Below are 17995 nucleotides of genomic sequence, written 5' to 3'. Positions count from 1 at the left end.
TTGCAGAAAACCCCATTCGATTTGGTTATAAGCGGTCACAGAGAAATGTGGATTGTTGTAAAGCATGTCATGAGTCTGATTCTTCCAAGTTTAGCACTTCGATGATCTTGTGTGTGAATACAATAGACAGAACTTGGAGGGAAGAGATTCCCGTCACCACAAAATTCCTCATTTCTCTTTGACTACTGAAGCAAATCGAATGGAGTTTTCTGTAAGATGTGGGCAATGAGGTATAGTTTCATACCCTGAATTTGTATTTAGATTGATTCAATATTTTTAAAGCTATCATTGCGGAGGGTACCGTTGTAATTTTTTGGGACATACGGTATTATATATATATATACACACATAGAGAGAGATCGTTCCTGCCCGAAACGTACACGGTGCCTCATTGTGGATAGCATTTAGTGAGAAAAATCAGATTGGAGGCGGACGTTGCTCTCTTCGTTTCCCTATTAATCGAGCTTTCGGCCTGACATGGCCTTCATCAGGATCTACCAAGATGGTAGATGGCATAATGTGCCATGATGTAATAAGTTGAATATTATGTAGCGCAATATCGTATAATGTAATAATAATAATAACTATATCAATCTTTTTTTAAATATTACCTTTACATAAATCAATCATTTACTTCAGCATAAAAAATACAATCTACCATCATCTCATCAACAGAAACATAATACAGCATCCCCCCCAAAAAACCAAAAACATAAATTCAATTCAAATATCAAACTTTCGAAATATGATAATCATACTTTACCACCATTCTAAACATGGTTACAATCATCGGCGTAACACATATGTATACACATATGCATATATACAGTGTACATAATGCATCGTATATATTTATGCCTATAATGCATACATACATACACATAATGCATACATACATGAATATTATGAATATGACACTATATTGATCAAATATATTAAGATATTACCAAGAATACATAATACCTTATAAACAACTTATATATATAAACAAAATATATCAACTTTTAAATCAAATGTACTAACAACAATAACATTTCTGTGAAATTACCTGGGGCGTGAATAATTCATATTGTGACGCCCTGCATCACAGCAGTTTAATCATCTTCTGTCAACAAAATATTACAATATGTAACATTAAATTACAATAACCATATTTTCATATTAAGGGTACGATTTTACAATCAAACATATCATATCAACCCCCCCCCCCAAAAAAAAAAAAAAAATAGGTAATCTATCATATACCATTACCCGTATCATTCATAATGAGATCAACTCATTACTCATCAATAATCAATAATACAACAGTCTAATATTGTATCTAAAGTAAGTGTACTCGAGTGTTTTACCTGTATTTATCTATATCTCCTGTGTGGTCAAAACCTGAGCTGAGTATCCTGTTATAAGTCTGAAGTCAAAGTGATGGGGGTTGTGAAGGGACTGTGTGGTCAAAACCTGAGCTGAGTATCCTGTTATAAGTCTGAAGTCAAAGTGATGGGGGTTGTGAAGGGACTGTGTGGGGTTCATTGGTCAACATTAATACCATTAAGGGTCAGTATTTTCAGTTTCTTGATCCAGAAGGATTCTCTGTGGACAATTATTTGGCGGGATTTCATTCTAATTGTCTTGATGCCGGTAATCGTTATGTTGTCAATGAGTGGTCGGGCTGGTTGAAATGTAGGCCCTATTATACTCTATATATATAGGGGAGAGTTTTCCGCTTGTTGGGTGTATCATTATTGGCTGGTCAGGTTTTGGTTCGCCAGAGAATGTTAGCAGGTCGCGGAGGGAGCGAGGGCGTCGAAATGCAACCAACGGGGGATCCGAAAGTATCTCGGACAGTGAACCTGATTGCTCCAGGGCTTTGTTGTTGTTGTTGTTGTTGTTGTTGTTGTTATTGATCAGGGGCGGATCCAGGAATTCTGTAAAGGGGGGGGGGGGGCGTGACTAATATTTCTGGAGCCACTTCCGGGTTTCATTTCATTGTTTTTCTTTTTATTTCTTTGGTTTTTTACGAAAAATAAAGGGGGGGCGTGCGCCGGTTGCACCCCCCCCCCTCCCGATCCGCCACTGTTGATGTTGTTGTTGTTGTTGTTGTTGTTGTTCTTGTTCTTGTTTGAGAATTTTGTGTAGTTTGGCGGTGGCGGGACTGTATATGTTAAGAAGAATGGGATCCTTTCCAAGGGGGTCATTCTTTCTTTCTTTCTTTCTTTCTTTCTTTCTTTCTTTCTTTCTTTCTTTCTTTCTTTTGATCAAATAGTTCAGAACGAGGGATGGAGCGAACTCTGACGATTTTCCAGTTTGTTAGGGAGAGTAATTATACCTGTCAAAATAGTGTTGGAGGTCTTTGAGATGTTTGACAGTACTTTCGGGTTGAGAACAGTTACGTTTGATTCTAAGGACCTGACATAAGGGCATGCTTTTGAACACAATAATCATGTTGGGGGTGACGTGAGGAGGGAGGGAGGAATGTGTGGGAGTCCGTTGGTGTGGAATATAACTCTGTCTGGAGAGTTCCGTCGTCTGAGAGGACTTTTAGGTCAAGGAAGTTGACACAATCGGGGGATGACTCAGAGGTGAATTTGATTTTGGAATGGAGGGCATTCACTGTGTTTTTGGAATTGTGCTAGAGATTGGGAGCATTGCGTCCAGAAGAATAATCATGACGCCATCGATGTATCGTTTCCATGAGTTCGGGAAGATGGCGTTTGTTAGATGCAGTAGCTTTGCCTCTATCTCCCCAATGAAGATGTTGGCATATGATGGGGCAGCAGGGGTGCCCATGGTGGTCAGGCGGTACCCTTTATTTGCAAATAGTGTTGCCGTTGAACTGGAAATTGTTGGACGGTACAAGTTCAAGCAAGTGAATGAGCTGGTCGGTGGGGGTGGGGGTTCATTCGGGCGCGTTGAGGGCGTTTCGATAATGCTTTGATGCCCTCATTGTGGGGGGGGGGGGGGGGTTGTTCGCGTACAGAGAAGTTACGTTGGTTGTTTGTTTGTTTGTTTTATTTTATTTAATCACGGGATAAAATGCCCTCGATCAGTCAGGTGAGGCTGTTTTAGGCCGTGAGTACAGTGTTACAGCAACAACAAGAACAACACAACAGTTAACAAATCAATCAAAGCAAATTAACAATTACAAAAAAACATAAAAACGAGCATGCTTTCTGGGGGAGGGGGTTCTGAGTCAAATTCAAGTCGTTTTTGTGATTGAGAAAATCGGTGTCCTTTTACAGATAACTTTTCGACCAGGGGGAGAAGGTATGGAAGTCAAGGAGTCTTGAAATTTGCACGGTGGGGCACGCACAACCCGGGTTGTTGGGTTTGTGGATTTTGGGAGGAAGTACATATTGGGGCGTCTTGTGTCCTATAGAATGCTTGTATTCGTTAAGTATGAGTTTACGTTGAGGTTTTCCATAGCTGTTTTTACTTTTTTGTCCGTTTTGGGGTGAGATCATGATCCAGAGCTTTTAAGTCTTGCATCTGTTAACTGTCGTATAGACAGTGACACGATATTTGCTCCTGCTAAAATTGCTCCGGTCTTATTTTCTCCAAGGGCTTAGGTTTGAGTTGTGATAGGGTTCTAGGTTCAGTTTGATGTGAGGATTAGGGTTAAAGTTACGTTTGTGGATAGGTTTTATATTGACTCAGCGTGCAGATATTTCATGGAGGCAATTGTCGCAGGAGCAAATGTCATGGAACCAAGGGAATTAATACATGTAACTTTTTGTGCGTTTAAAAAACGTAAGTAACAAGATGAAAAACAAAAACCAAATCTACTATTAGTATCAATTCAAAATCATGCAACATATTAGTGGGATATTTTCGTGGATGTCTTCATCATTGAGGCTCAATTTTGATTACATATTTTTACAATGTATTTTGCTCAAATAGTTTATGTTGTTTTTTATTTCAAAGACTTACATTGATATTTTCTTCATTTCCTCAATAGTACAGAAATTTTAAATGTATTCACAATTTCCTGCCGATCTGCAAGAAGAGAAAAAAAGATGACGGCTTTTGCTCTGTCGTTACAACGCTGCTGCCGCGATTCTTCCACTTTCAACCGATCCCTGTACATTTTTGCCGCTTTTCCCCAATCTGATGGATCGGGATATGCATGGATCGCATCGGGGAGAACGGGGGTCTAGGACATGATGGTGAAACTAAGGCTTACACTTTGTTTTTCCTTCAATCACTGTCCTCTGAAGGAGGTTTCTCTATAGATTCACTGTGCAGTTTTCCTCTAAAAAGAAAGACATGCTCACAGCTTCATTCAGAATTCATGTTGCTCCTGTCATGTTTATTCTGCGACAGATTTCTGAGACAAGAACATTGACGAGAACGACGATTTGAATCGACCCGAATGCCGCGAAGACGACAGTATAGGATCTGGTAACATCGAAGATGAAACCTGTCAAATCGATGAGAGGAAATATGGAAAGAGATTAGCAATTTTTACACATGCAAAGCTAAGCATAAAGCAGGATGACAGAAAAACGGACAACAAAATTAATGTGAAATCGTTATCCCTTTTGAATAAAGTTCATGCTTGCTTTGAATAACGCATTTAGTAATAAATGCATATGGTACAGTATAGCAAGAAAAATTATAGATTATAACTAACACCAGTTGTTGAAATTGATTACCATTTCAGCATCTTCTGAAATCTTATATCACAATCGACAAGTGGATCATGGAGCTCAGTGATGATTGGTATGGAACTAATTTATCTGTAATCTGAAAAAAAAAAATTATTTCAGTGTCCATCTGTGGAGAACGTATAATCACCATAAAACGGTAAAATTAAAAGCCAGTAAATTGTTAAATCATGGTTTAGATTCGTGCGTGAGGCAATCGTATTTTACATCCAACGAGCAACGAGCAGGCCTGAGACAGTATTAAAAAAATGATCATCATTCTTCTTTAGGATTTGAAAATAAAAAAGTCCAAACTATAGCCCTGGTACCGGAGGCTGAACCTTGTTTTACCGTCCGCCAGATGTTTTTTTTTTGTTGTTGTTGTTGTTGTTGTTTTTTTTTTGATGGCTTTACCCCATTTCGATGGTGCTGACTCCGAACATGAATGATGGAAGTCTTGCAGCCTTGTTGGTATATTCAAAATGGACGCTAAAAAATGGCCAGCAAAATGTGAAATTCCTATATATTTCATAATAAATGGTGAAAATGGAAACAGAAAAGAAGTCTTACCTTTTTCAAAGGACTTCGAATCACAATCTGTTAATGCAACGAGATACTTAAGATGGCATATTTTCCTTATGGTGAAAAATTGTGTGAAAAATTATTGTTTTAACCTACTTCGGGGTGCCGAGTCAAAATCTTCATGACGGATATCTTGTATTCCTGAGGTTTTTGAGATATCCAAAATGGCCGCCAAAAGTTGTAAATTTGGTATTTTACCTGAAAGTAGATCACCGAAGAGGGCGCCAGAACCAAATATTAGCAACTGGGCGGTCAAGGCTATAGAAAGATGCTCCTGACGTCTTACTGTCTTCTTCGTTATGGTGTGCGGGAGGGAGTCAAGAATAAACATGACGAAGCCCTGAATAGCGGCATTGACGGCCTGATAGACGTATGTCGCTTTCAAGGTAAAAACGAAAAACGATACTGAACAAATGACACAGCAATGGGCGAAGATAAGGTTAGGGTTCAAGTCCAAATGTACCAGGACGAGAAAAAGTATTCGTCCGAAGATGCCGCTGATGCCTGCGATGCTAGAGAGAAACACAGCACGAGAGGGCTCAATGCCAAGCCATTCTGCTTGAGGCACAAGGAAAAGCATCCAAGCATACAGGACGTAACTTGACAAGAAGATGGCTGGTGTAACGAGTGTGAACTCAGGCTCAGACACAAAGATTAAGGATGTCAGTTTGTTAACAAATGACCTTGCACAACCCGACGACTTTTCCATGTTTTGCACAGAATTTGTCTTGAGGCTTGATGTTGTTGAGTCCTCTATCAGATGTCCTTCTCGCTTCATCTCCTCTTCCTTCTGTTTCAACCCGGAGATGTCTGTTGGAGGTCGGACCACAGCTCCGCACGCGACAGTATTGAGACATATCCCGCCAAGGATAAGGAATGTACCGCTCTCCCCGTAGGCTTCTAACAATTTCTCAACGATGACAGGTAGACAAAAAGCTCCTAGTGTTACACCGAAGAGAGTCATTGTGTTGTAGAAGACAAACGAAACAGGAAAGTAGTCATTTAGTGCCATGTAGTGGGGGAAGTGTAACATCGCCATCCCAAAACCTTTACAGGAAATGAGGAGAAAATAAGAAGACAGAAAATGTGTCGATTATTCCAAGCATTTGAAAATAGAATGTTGATGAAGGTTTAGGTGAACAATTAAGATCACTGGTATTCTTCCCCTCCCCTCCCCTCTAAAGAATCTAAGGATGGAATATGGGTATGTTGATGTTCATCCCCTCCCGCCCCCTTAGAAAAAAAGACAACTTATGTGGTTCCGACCCCTTCCCTGTATGGATAGTTCTCTTTAGTTCTACAAACAGGCCAATATTAACTAGTATAGATTCATAAATATGAAGTAAATTTATTGTCGAAGCAGTTACCTGTTGTTGATGTCAGAATTCCCAGTAGAATGGTCGAATCGACGAATGGCACACATAGGACAGGAACAGCATACAGGAAACCGCCTAAAACCGTCAAGGCCCGAACATTTACAACCCTCGTCAACAAGTGCACCAATGGGGCTGCGTTATCAAGGGAAATAATTTAACAACAGTTACTTTTATTACATGAAATTTATGATAAATTGGTCAAATATAATATGCGTTAAGATTAGTTATATTGCATCACGTGTTTGTAACAAGAATTTCGGTATAGTGCACGGTCGTACCTATACCGAGATCTCCAGATACTCCAGATGCCAAACCGGTGTGCTTGTTTACAGAGCCAGGAAAGTTCCGCACCCACTTCTAGTAGCCAAGGTGAAGAAGGAACTAGAGTCCATGTTGAAGCAAGGCCCAGTTATCTCAAACATGATTGAACCAACAAAGTGGTGCTCAGGGATGGTTCCAGAACTAAAGTCCAATAACTTAGTTAGAATTTGTGTTGACCTCACATTACTGAACAAAGCAGTGGAACGAGATCTACATCCAATGTCTTCAGTTGATGAAAGCCTTGCAAAACTGGGAAAGAGAACAATCTTCACCAAGCTGGACGCCAACAGTGGCTTTTGGTAGATACCACTCGACGATGGGTCCAAGCTGCTGACAACCTTCATCACTCCATTTTGGGGATTCTGCTTCAACCGACTGCCATTCGGCATAATGTCTGCACCAGAGGTCTTCCAATTTGCAATGTCCAATATCCTGGAAGGGCTTGATAGAGTTATTTGCCACATGGATGATGTGCTAATCCGTGGTGCAACGCAAACCGAACATAGCATCATAGTTCGAGCTGTCCTTCAACGTCTGCAGGAAGTAGGATTCAAACTATAAATCATGACAGGTGTGAATTCTCACAGCAGAGAGTGAAGTTTCCTGGGCACTTCATAGACAAGACTGGTGTCAGCATTGATCCAAATAGGACAAGAGACATTCGTGACTTTCCAGCTCCAAGGAATGTGACAGAATTGTAACGATTCCTGTGAATGGTGAACCAGGTGGGGAAAGTCCTTCCCGGACTAGCTACCATCAGTGAACCACTACGTCAGCTTCTACAAAAAGACAGTGTGGGTGGTTCTTGGGGGAAGCGCAGCAGAGATCTTTCAAGCAGATCAAAGAGATGCTGGTCTCGACAGAGGTCTTAGCACATTATGATCCAGACCTCCCAACAGTCCGTGCAGCAAATGCATCCTGTATACCGGAATTGGTTCAATCCTGTATCAATTGCTGATGGATGGAAAACATAGACTAGTGAGCCATGCATAACATATACCGGTGTGCCATGCATCGCGATCACTTACTGAGACTGAGTAGAGGTATGCAGTGATTGAAAAGGAAGCACTGGCAGCTACATGGGCATGCGAGAGATTCTCCGAGCCTGTCTTTGGTCTTCACTTCGAAGTGAAAGTAGGCCTAAATTGAACAGCCTCTCAGACCGCGTCATCAATTGCACTTCTCCTCTAATGTTAAAGGAAGAGGTGCAACATCTTCAGCTTCGCTAGAAGACAAGAGCACTTTCTAGTAGCACATGTTTTAATCAGCACTGTATATATGTGCCTTCCCAGAAAACGTTTTATAATACACTATACATGCATGCCTGCACCTCGCACCACGCCAGTACGCTGAAACACACACAAGGTGGCCTGTACTTTATTGAAAGAAGAAGAGGAGTAGAAACTGACCACAAACCATTGGTAATTATTCTAAACTCGAAAGAACTTGCCAAAATGCCTCCACGACTCCAACGCTTCAGAATGAGAATGATGAGATTTGACGCAAAGACAGTGTATGTTCCTGGAAAACAACAGACCTCAGCTGACACCTTGTCAAGAGCACCAGTAGAGAGACCAGAAAGGAGTGATGTCAGCTTCATCGAGGAGGTCGAATTATATTATTTTATTATATAATAATTATATTATACTGTGTATGTCAACATCAACCATCAACCTACCACGTAGTAACAGTGCAAAGACTATACATGAAATCAGAAAAGCACAAAAAGCAGATGAAGCGTATGGAAAAGTCAGAGACTACTGTACCAAGGGATGGCCAGACTACATGCCACACGTACAACCCTATCCTGAAACAATACTATGAGCAAAGAGGACACTTGAGTGTGGTAGATGACTTGCTGGTCTATGATCAAAGATTGGTCATTCCGAGAGCTCTGAGACTCAATATCCTTAAGAGGCTACATCAAGTCCACGAGCCTTTGATGACCTCATCCTTTCCTTCAAGGCCATGGGAATGTCTTGGAATGGACTTGTTCGAACACAAAGGTAAAACATTCCCGATAGTAGTCGACTACTACTCAAGGTGGATTGAAGACAAACAACTACAAGGTCAGACAGTAACAGCAGCGATTTCTTCGCTGAAGGACTCCAGACCTTGTATTATCAGACAATGGTCTACAATTTGCCCACGAGAACATCAGAAAGCTTGCTGCGAAGAGTATGGATTTGTCCATACTATCAGTTTTCAAAGGTACCCGCAAGCAAATGTTGATCGAAGCAGAAAGAGGAGTTTGCTCCGTCAAACTATTGCTGAGGAAAAACGATGACATCCAGATAGCCATTCTCAGCTGTCGAGTGCCTCCACTCCAAAAACGGTCCCTATGTTGCCACACAATGCTGCAGCCACGAGTACAACAGCAGGACCTGAAATCTGTGAGAGAGAAGGAGAAGTACCTGTCAGATCACATGATGACCTACAACAGACGTCATGACTCACGTGACCTTCCACAGCTACATCTAGGGATTCGGTCTGGATCCGCGATCAGTCTTGCAACGGGAAAATCACTCAGAAGGCTCACCAAGATCCTACCATGTCCAGACATGGTACAATACCATATCGCCAGACGCTGATTACCATCCAGGACCAAGCGAAGATGATCAAAGTGCCAGAGTCTTCCAGTGACGAGCCAGGGAGCCCTGATCATTTTGCTGAGCCAGATTATACCCAGCAGCCTATATACCAAGCAGACCAGCCTGAGCCAGCAAGGGACTTCACCAACAAGAGCTGTCACGAAGACGCGAACAAGATCCGGACGACTTGTAAAACCACCGATGAGTTTGTGTATTTGGTGGGATTAAATCAAACAAGGCTTTCGCGGTCGGGCAATAAGGCGGGGGGGGGGGGGGTAAAAGTGAAATGAAAAACAGGACTGGACTCAGAATGGAAGAATACATTCAAGGAAAATATCAGTGAACTCTAAAAACGGATCCTTCTTTGGCTATATTTTGAATTGTAACATTTTTAAAGAATTTTATGGAACTCTACTGTTGATAATAAGCTTTGAGGAGATGTGGGAATATTCAATAACAACTTGATCTAGGAATATTTCTTGCATATTGAACGCACAGTGAACGCGCAGTATAAGGACCAGGCACATATCTTACTATACATGTATTCTTCTCTTTTTATTTCGGACATTCCGAATAATACATGTTTAACTTACTTTTCGCAATCAAATGAAATGTAAAATTTGTATAAAAATGTGGAATATGGAACAATGGATAATTAAAAAAAAAATGTGTCCCTGAACAACCCTGTCCTCACTAGTGTTGTGCCATAATCGTCGCCACCACAAAGAAGTTGGAAACATGCACCTTGTGGGTGGGGAGCGCACAAGCGTGACGAATTAGAACGAGGTCGCAGTGTGTACCATCACTGACAGCTATGATGTGGAACATTCTTGTGTAGATGTATTTTTCAAAGGGCTCTTAAAGGGGTCTTAATGGGCGTCTTATTTAGTGCTGTAGAAACAATTGATTTCAAACCGAATCATTCAAATCCCAAGCAATGTGGCCACCTTCTTATATTCTTTTCTTCGTCTGCAGGCAGTGGGAAAATTCTCAGACATTGTCGTTTTCATAATCGAGAGTAATACATCTTCAATGAGAAGGGAAAGTTCTCGATGAAAAAGCAATAAACAACAGCTGTTTATTTGGTATTATATATGTATATTTGCGTGTGTGTGTATGTTTGTGTGTGTATTATAGTGCGCGTGTTTGTGTATCATGGTATCATGTATCATGTATCATGATATGTCCATATCAAGAGTATGTGTAGTGGCAAGGTATAATAGGTTGAACGGGTGCACGTCACGATCGAGACCGACACCCTCGTGGGTTGTTTTTACCTAGTGTCGAACTCATCACTCTTAAAACATCCGAGTCAGAACTGACCCGGAACTGGGTCCATTGGGGTCACACACCGTTTCGGGTAAAAAATGACTTGGAATTTGGTCATGAATACCCCGAATGGGGTCACCCTGACCCAACTCATGACTCTGCATGGGTTATATCTGACCCCATTCCTTGTCATTTCTGACCCGGAACGGTATGTGACCCCAACGGACCCAGTTCCGGGTCAGTTCTGACTCAGATGTTTTAAGAGTGTGGGCTGTATGATTCATGGACCCGTTTTCAACGTCGAGCTCGTGGGCTGATGACTCGTGGGTGTCGGTCTAGTGGGATGATCCCGGTTGAACGAGGTCCATGGTAGCAGTGAGACTGCCAAGTTTAGTATCGACTGCACGGTTGACTGATGCAAAGGAATTAAGTGCTTTTCAGATATCTCGATGGCATACAGAAGAGAATAGAAAACATGTGTTTGTCTGCTCCTTGGAGCGCGAGCGAGGCTTTGTTTTTCTCACCCACATTCACCTTAGACATCCATTGTGATACAGAGCGAGATCTTCTCTTCCTATTGTCACCCTTACGTATACAGTGTTTACATTTTACCCGTCTCATGCAATGCTTTTAACGTTGGATCTTTTTTTTTTTAAATATTTGCCTGCGAATGTAACCAACAACATTTAAACACAGTGCGTGTTCAAAAGAAACCATTTGGTTCATACGTGTGGTTAGACGCAGGTAAATTCATTGTTTTTACTGAAAAAAGGCAATCAGATCGAGTATGTTCACACTCTGCATAATGTAGCACATACGACCCCGTTAAAAAATGATGACATGATATTATACAAATATTTCAAAATCTGTATTCATGTGCAGACATACCAAGAATTTGCTGCAGCAGCCCTTTCAAAACCTTTTCGATTACAATACAAACATTCGCTCGTACCCTATTCAAAACACTCAATACAATTCCATTTACATAATCCAAAATCTCCTACACTCTTAGAAAAAAAGGTTCTTTTGAGCACCATTAAATGGTTCTCAGCACTGTCACAATAGCGACACCCTTTTAGGTGCTCGTGAGAACCTTTTTTAAATGGTGCTTGTCGGCACCTTTTGCAAAAGGTGCCCATTAGAACCTTTTTCCCGATGAAATGGTGCTCGTGAGTACCATTTAAAAGGTGCCCATGGGCACCTTTTTGACTAAAGATGGGCACCTTTTTGACTCTTTTTCAAAAGGTGCTCATGGGAACCATTTCATTGGAAAAGGTTCTAATGGGCACCAATGTTAAAAGGTGCTTACAGGCACCATTTAAAAAAGGTTCTCACAGGCTCCAAAAAAGGTGTCGCTATTGTGACAGTGCTGAGAACCATTTAATGGTGCTCAAAAGAACCTTTTTTTTTCTTAGAATGTAGTATGTGAATTGATGTCTGTGTATTTTTGGTGTGTTTCACACGCAGTGCTGGTACGGTGCTTCACTGGCACCATTCTTAAAGGTACATTACCTATCTGCATTGAAAATGTGCATCACAAACTCATTTGAAATGAAATGAATTCATCTGAATTTCATCTCATCAGTCAAACATACGTTCAAAACATGTATATTAGCAATACATCAGCATATCATACATTATCATTGACACTAGAAAAAAAAAAGAGCAAGGATAACAAACCAACGCACATACACTTTCACAAGCATGTATACATGTACATGACATTCACCAATATTTTTTCATGAAACATTACTCAATAACTGAAAACCATAGAAATTTGCTCTTTCACAAATTCGCAGAAATGTATTTATTCACCTTCACTTTTACAATCTAAAGTTGAGGTTTGTATTTGTCATGTTATAATCTGTCAAATATTCTTAACAAGATATTTTTATTTGTTCACTAATTTTTTCCCACAATATTTGTCATTCGTGTACCGAGCAGTTCTTGAAACACCATCACACATCTCTGTACAGATGATATGAAATAGCAAGAGGTGCATCAGGCTTTTGAAATACATAACAAAATTTCTAATTCTCTGTGAAATAATTCCTGCACGGATGAGATACAGTAATTGTTTAAGTCTTAAGATAGGCAGAAGTCAAGTACATTACCTGCTTAAGTAGTATGATGAACTTTTTCCACATATTTGCTAGTTTGTTCGGTGTTGTTGTTTTTTTTTTTTTCTTTTAACGCATATTTGTCCTAAAAGCAACTACAAAGGGCAGGAAAACAATTCCATTAAACAGGACCTTTGGTATTGTCACAGAAAACATACATTATATTGCTGGTATGATACTTGGGATAGGATAAGCTTTACACTTCTTCGCTTCACTTCACTTCACATTCATAACGTCGAGTACTTGAATTGACTTATCTTTGTTTGTATACGAGTGACCTTTTTTGTTGTTGTTCTGCAATTTGAAAGCGCCATAGACACATCTATGCAACTGCAAATACAAGAAGAGCATCAATTCAGGTTAATCATGACTTCTGACAATTTACAGCATGTCCTACGAAAACACACACAAAAGAAAAGAAAAGAAAAGAACACATTGTTTTATAGTGAGAAGGATAATAAGAATCCAAAGGGGAAAAGAGCTAGGATACCACACCCACACAGTTTCACAAGCATGAATGAACAAAACTCCTCAACCATGATCTAAAATATGTAACATTGGGAATCAATAAAAATTTGAAGAGTTTGATAGCAAAAACCGATGAGTCCATTTTTGAAGATTTTGAAGTACGGTCTCTGTTATAAAGTACAAAATAATACCTTTTAAATTATATATTGGTTACTACATATATAAAGGTACATGTTTGAAGTTATGGTCAAAAGAAGCAAATATTTTCTTATTGTTCTCTTTATATTTCTTGACCTTTAATCGCAAATATCTCCATTTGGCAAATATGGACTTATCGGTTTCTGCGAACAAACTCTTCATTTACACTTTTTTTTTTAAAGCAGAGCAACAAATTCATTAGAGTAAACTATATACAATGCAGGCCTAAAGCTGAGGTATGAATTTGCTGTCCTATAACCTGCCTATGACAATTATATGTTGTTAGCATTTGTCATTTTGTTCACCAAATTTGCCAACAGTCTTTTAAACACCACCACCACGTACATGTACATTTTGTATTTCTGCAAAAGCAATATAAACTGGTGACAAGAGGTGCATCAGTGCTTTGAAATAAATTACATAATCTTCAATTCTCTACACAATATGTAATGCCTGCGTGGGTATAAATGCAATAAGTTCTACCAGTCTAGGTGCAAACTTTAAAAGTGTGCAGAAATCGACCACACAATGACTGGAGAAGTATAAAGAGCATTTTCCGTTTGTGCTTTTTAAGTTTAGGACTATGAATGACTCCACTTCTCAGATTAGCATCTGGTCTGATCTCATTACGTCTACTAACCCCCCCCCCCCCCAATACAGTTGATTCAAAGCTGTTAAATACAAATTATAGGAAAACATTATCACTGGTACATTGCAAGTTGCAAATACTGTATTGGGATCGTAACAAAACATATGTGACCCTCCATCACACAAACCAACAAAAAGTCGCCAGAAATGAATATTTGGTTGACGGCAGATTGAGATTCTGAAAGAGCAGCTATAAAATACACTATAAGTCAATGCAAACGGACTTACCTACCCTATATCTACATATTTCTCAAAGGTTTTCTCTGGCAGCATCAGTGTTTTTTCTTTGACTCAGCTCATTCTTGGCTAGCGTAGGTTTCTGGTCGATGCTGTCAACGGGCTATCGGGCTAAAATTGTCATTCTGATCTATGTATTCTTTTGGTCACCCAGCTCATTCTTGACTAGCCCATCGGTTCTATTTGATGCTGTCAACGGGCTATCACAGGCTGTCATTCTGATCGATGTATCGTCTTAGCCACACAGCTCATTCTTGACTAGCCCAGGGTTCTGGCTGATGCTGCAAATGGGCTATCCCGGGCTCTTATTCTGATCGATGAATTCTTGTGGCCACCCACCTCATTCTTCGCTGATGTTAAGCCTACGGTTCTGGCCGATGTTGTCAACGGTCTGTCACGGGCTGTCTCTCTGATCAATGTAGAGTCTCCCTTTTTCCCTAACCGCACCAGCGACCCGAACACGTACGTACTGCTTCATCGTCCCGGCCAGAGTTACTTGTTTCCTGGTTTCTGTGCATGTTGGTGTGTCCACTTCCCTGATATATGAATTGAAAGATACAATAGACCTACACCGCGTTAATAAAACAATGTCATTGCTATAATTCGATAAACAGAACACGGCATTACATGACGTGACTCGTCACTTAGAACAAGCCTGAAAACATACTGCAAAGAGATTTTGACCTAACAGTTAGGCCTACTGGGCTGTAGACAGACCTCTATTGGCTCTAACGTTAACACTGACAGTTATAGGGAGTATAAAGTTAACGTTAGAACAAATTTCCTTCAATGCATGTCGACGGTATAGACCTTACCCCGGGGCGCTCCTTGTACACAGTTATCTTTGCGTTCGGCGTTTGGGCTATGTTTCGGAGTCAGTAACTTGTTAGACTCTATTTTTAATAGGCATAGAAATGTGTAAACGTTACATGCATAACTAGCTAAGTAACTTAGCCCTGCCCAGTCCCTGTGAAAACGTGACAGCCATGCTCCGGCCCCGCACGGCGTCTGTTCGGGCTAACTAGCCCATGAGCCATTGCTACCGGTACGCCAAATTTCTAATTGGGAGAAGTGTCAGGCCTAACATGTTATTGTTAGATCTGGATCTACTGTACCTGGTAAACATTACACAAGATAGCAGCTTCGATCAAATTAGATCTAACAGTTAGGTTAACATTAGGATCTAGATAACCGTTCAGGTTAATCATTGACTGAAAACGAAAACTGAGTGATGAATCTAACACGTAACATTCTAACTTGATTTTAACGAATGTCATCTAAAAATGAGATAAAACCACATTAAAATTAAAAATCTTACCTCTTCTCCTAAATTAGTGATGACTGCCATGGCGAAAATGGAATTGACAGTGACACGTTTCCAGTCCACTAACGTTACCGGGTGCCGCTCGTTATGTATTGCAGGTTTGGGTGTGATGTGTTATGTGTACACTAGCCGTCTGCTGCTGCATGCTAGCCTATGCATGGGTATTGCATTGGCACTCTGCTACATATACCTACACCGCACCACCGCTGTGCGGTGGCCAGGCTAGGCAGGCAGCTAGCACAGGGCTACATAGCCGCGGCGCATGCCGCCGCGGTTACATTTTATAGTCCTACAGTGCAGTACTAGTACGTGTACGTTTACGCGTACGCATATCTGATCGAGCGCTAAAATTGGATGGTGGCAGCTGTCAGTTGGCACGCAGCCAAGAGAAGTCATTAGTCTACGACAAAAACAATATGTACTTTTTATTATCACAGCAGTAGAAACACATACAATATCTTTGTACCAATACCACAGTTCTGGTGACTCTTACATCTGGCATTCGAATATACAGCAAGGGGAAAAATGAAAGTGGACCTAAAAACATTGTTTGACCTGCAGGAGTACCACAAATAACACTCGGGGACTGGATCGCATACTAGCAAATGGTGACGAACGGAACCATTTCGATTGGGAACCATTTATAGGTGCTCATCGGAACCATTTTGCGAGAACCATCTGATGAGAACCATTTTGGAGCCGACGAGAACCATTTGAGAACCTTTTTTTCTTAGAGTGTATATAGCTCACAAGTCAGTGAGGCATCACGGACTACAGATACAGTACATGGAATGCCTTACCCGACTCCCTGAAAACACAAACATTACTATTTTTCTTTAAAGCAAGCGTAAAGAAGTATATTTGATGAACTGTCGGAGTGTCACCGTGTTGACTTTATGATAGCTAAACAACAATAAGAGGCTTTGTAAAAGCGTGAGAAACCGCAAAGGTTCTTGTCATACCGTTGAATATGAGTTGTAGAACTGGTTTAAAGCTACACAATACCCACCAGCAAAGTATGTTAGGGTGGCCGGCATGCTACATATCATCCCCATGGTTTTGTAGTCGGTGTTGTAGCGAGTGATCATTACTGGAAGCAAAACTCCAAAGGATTTCGCCAGTCCCGCATCCAGGAACATGATTGTGAATTTTGAAAGGACGATGACGTAGCGCCATGAGTCCTTTGAATCTTGTGGTTTCACCGTCGTACCACGACTCGTAGATGCCCTCATTCCTCGAGTCACAATGATCTATGCTTTCTCGGGAGAAGATCATTGAAGTTACCTCAGAGTTACAGTGAACGTCAGCAGCATCACACTCGTTAAGTATGACGTCGGCAAATCGTATGGTCCTAATTTCTGGAAAATGGAAGAGAAGTGTGAGTATATCAATCTTTCTTTTTCTTTTGGCCCTTAAACTTAAAAAAAGTATTATTATATGTAAATGATTGACACTACAGCGTGCCAAAAATATAATAATAAACTTGCATGCTCACAACTCATTTGTTTATTTTACAGTAGGAGATGGGATTTTGACAGGGGTACCTGCGTTCTTCACATTTGATTACTTTACGGGCCCATGTGACATAAGTTCGTAACGACCAATATTTTGAAAGAACTTTGGAATTGTCTTTTTGAGGATAAGGTTATATATTTACACAAAGCATAAGTGTTCTTTCTTACATTACATGAATGCACAAAAATACATATGGTGTCTTTAACATGTTGAAGTAAATTTAATGAATCCAGATTTGGGGGGGGGGGGAGGATATGGCAGCGTTGAGGAGGTGCAATTAGGCGCATTTCTTTTCCTCCTGAAAGTATTAGTAAACGGGATAACTTGGAACTAAGACGTTACCACTCATTAGCAGTGTCGGTTTTTGTTTTTGTTTTTGTTTTTCTTAGAGTGGGCCAAACATAAAACAAGAGAAAGTGTTTTGGAGTATATAGGCTCTGCTAGAAATTTTGTTCCTGATGACTAAGAATTCACACGGAAATATCAGTTACAAAATATGAAATTTAGGCAAAAAAAAAAGAAAAGAAGAAAAGAGGTCCAAATGGGAGCGCACTGAGGTATACTGCATGGTTCAACGATGTTTCTGGGACATAATTAATAGCTTCATATTCTCACAAAAATTTAATCAGTACAATGCATGTTATATACATTGGCGTTCGTGAAGTTCCTGACCAACTGCAAAGCACGGTTACAGATAAAAATAATG

General features: G+C 40.4%; 1 protein-coding gene across 1 annotated transcript; it reads right to left on the bottom strand.

The window, feature by feature from the left end:
• Positions 1-4283: 4283 nt before the first annotated feature.
• Positions 4284-17006, bottom strand: LOC140241479 (monocarboxylate transporter 12-B-like). The gene is made up of 4 exons (XM_072321207.1): positions 16784-17006; positions 6590-6730; positions 5421-6269; positions 4284-4414 (listed from the first exon to the last, which is right to left on the bottom strand). The coding sequence occupies exons 1-4, from the start codon at positions 17004-17006 to the stop codon at positions 4284-4286; spliced, it is 1344 nt and encodes a 447-aa protein (XP_072177308.1).
• Positions 17007-17995: the final 989 nt, after the last annotated feature.

Source organism: Diadema setosum, chromosome 18 (assembly GCF_964275005.1).
Source record: "Diadema setosum chromosome 18, eeDiaSeto1, whole genome shotgun sequence".
Taxonomy (NCBI): Eukaryota; Metazoa; Echinodermata; class Echinoidea; order Diadematoida; family Diadematidae; genus Diadema; species Diadema setosum.
This window is presented reverse-complemented; position numbering and strand designations above follow the sequence as displayed.

Coding starts and splice junctions, on each gene's coding strand:
- LOC140241479 (XM_072321207.1), bottom strand. CDS start 17,006: ATGAGGGCATCTACGAGTCGTGGTACGACGGTGAAACCACAAGATTCA. Junction 6,731..16,783: donor CACCCTAACATACTTTGCTG/GTGGGTATTGTG, acceptor TTGATAACGCAG/CCCCATTGGTGCACTTGTTG. Junction 6,270..6,589: donor AATTCTGACATCAACAACAG/GTAACTGCTTCG, acceptor TTTCCTGTAAAG/GTTTTGGGATGGCGATGTTA.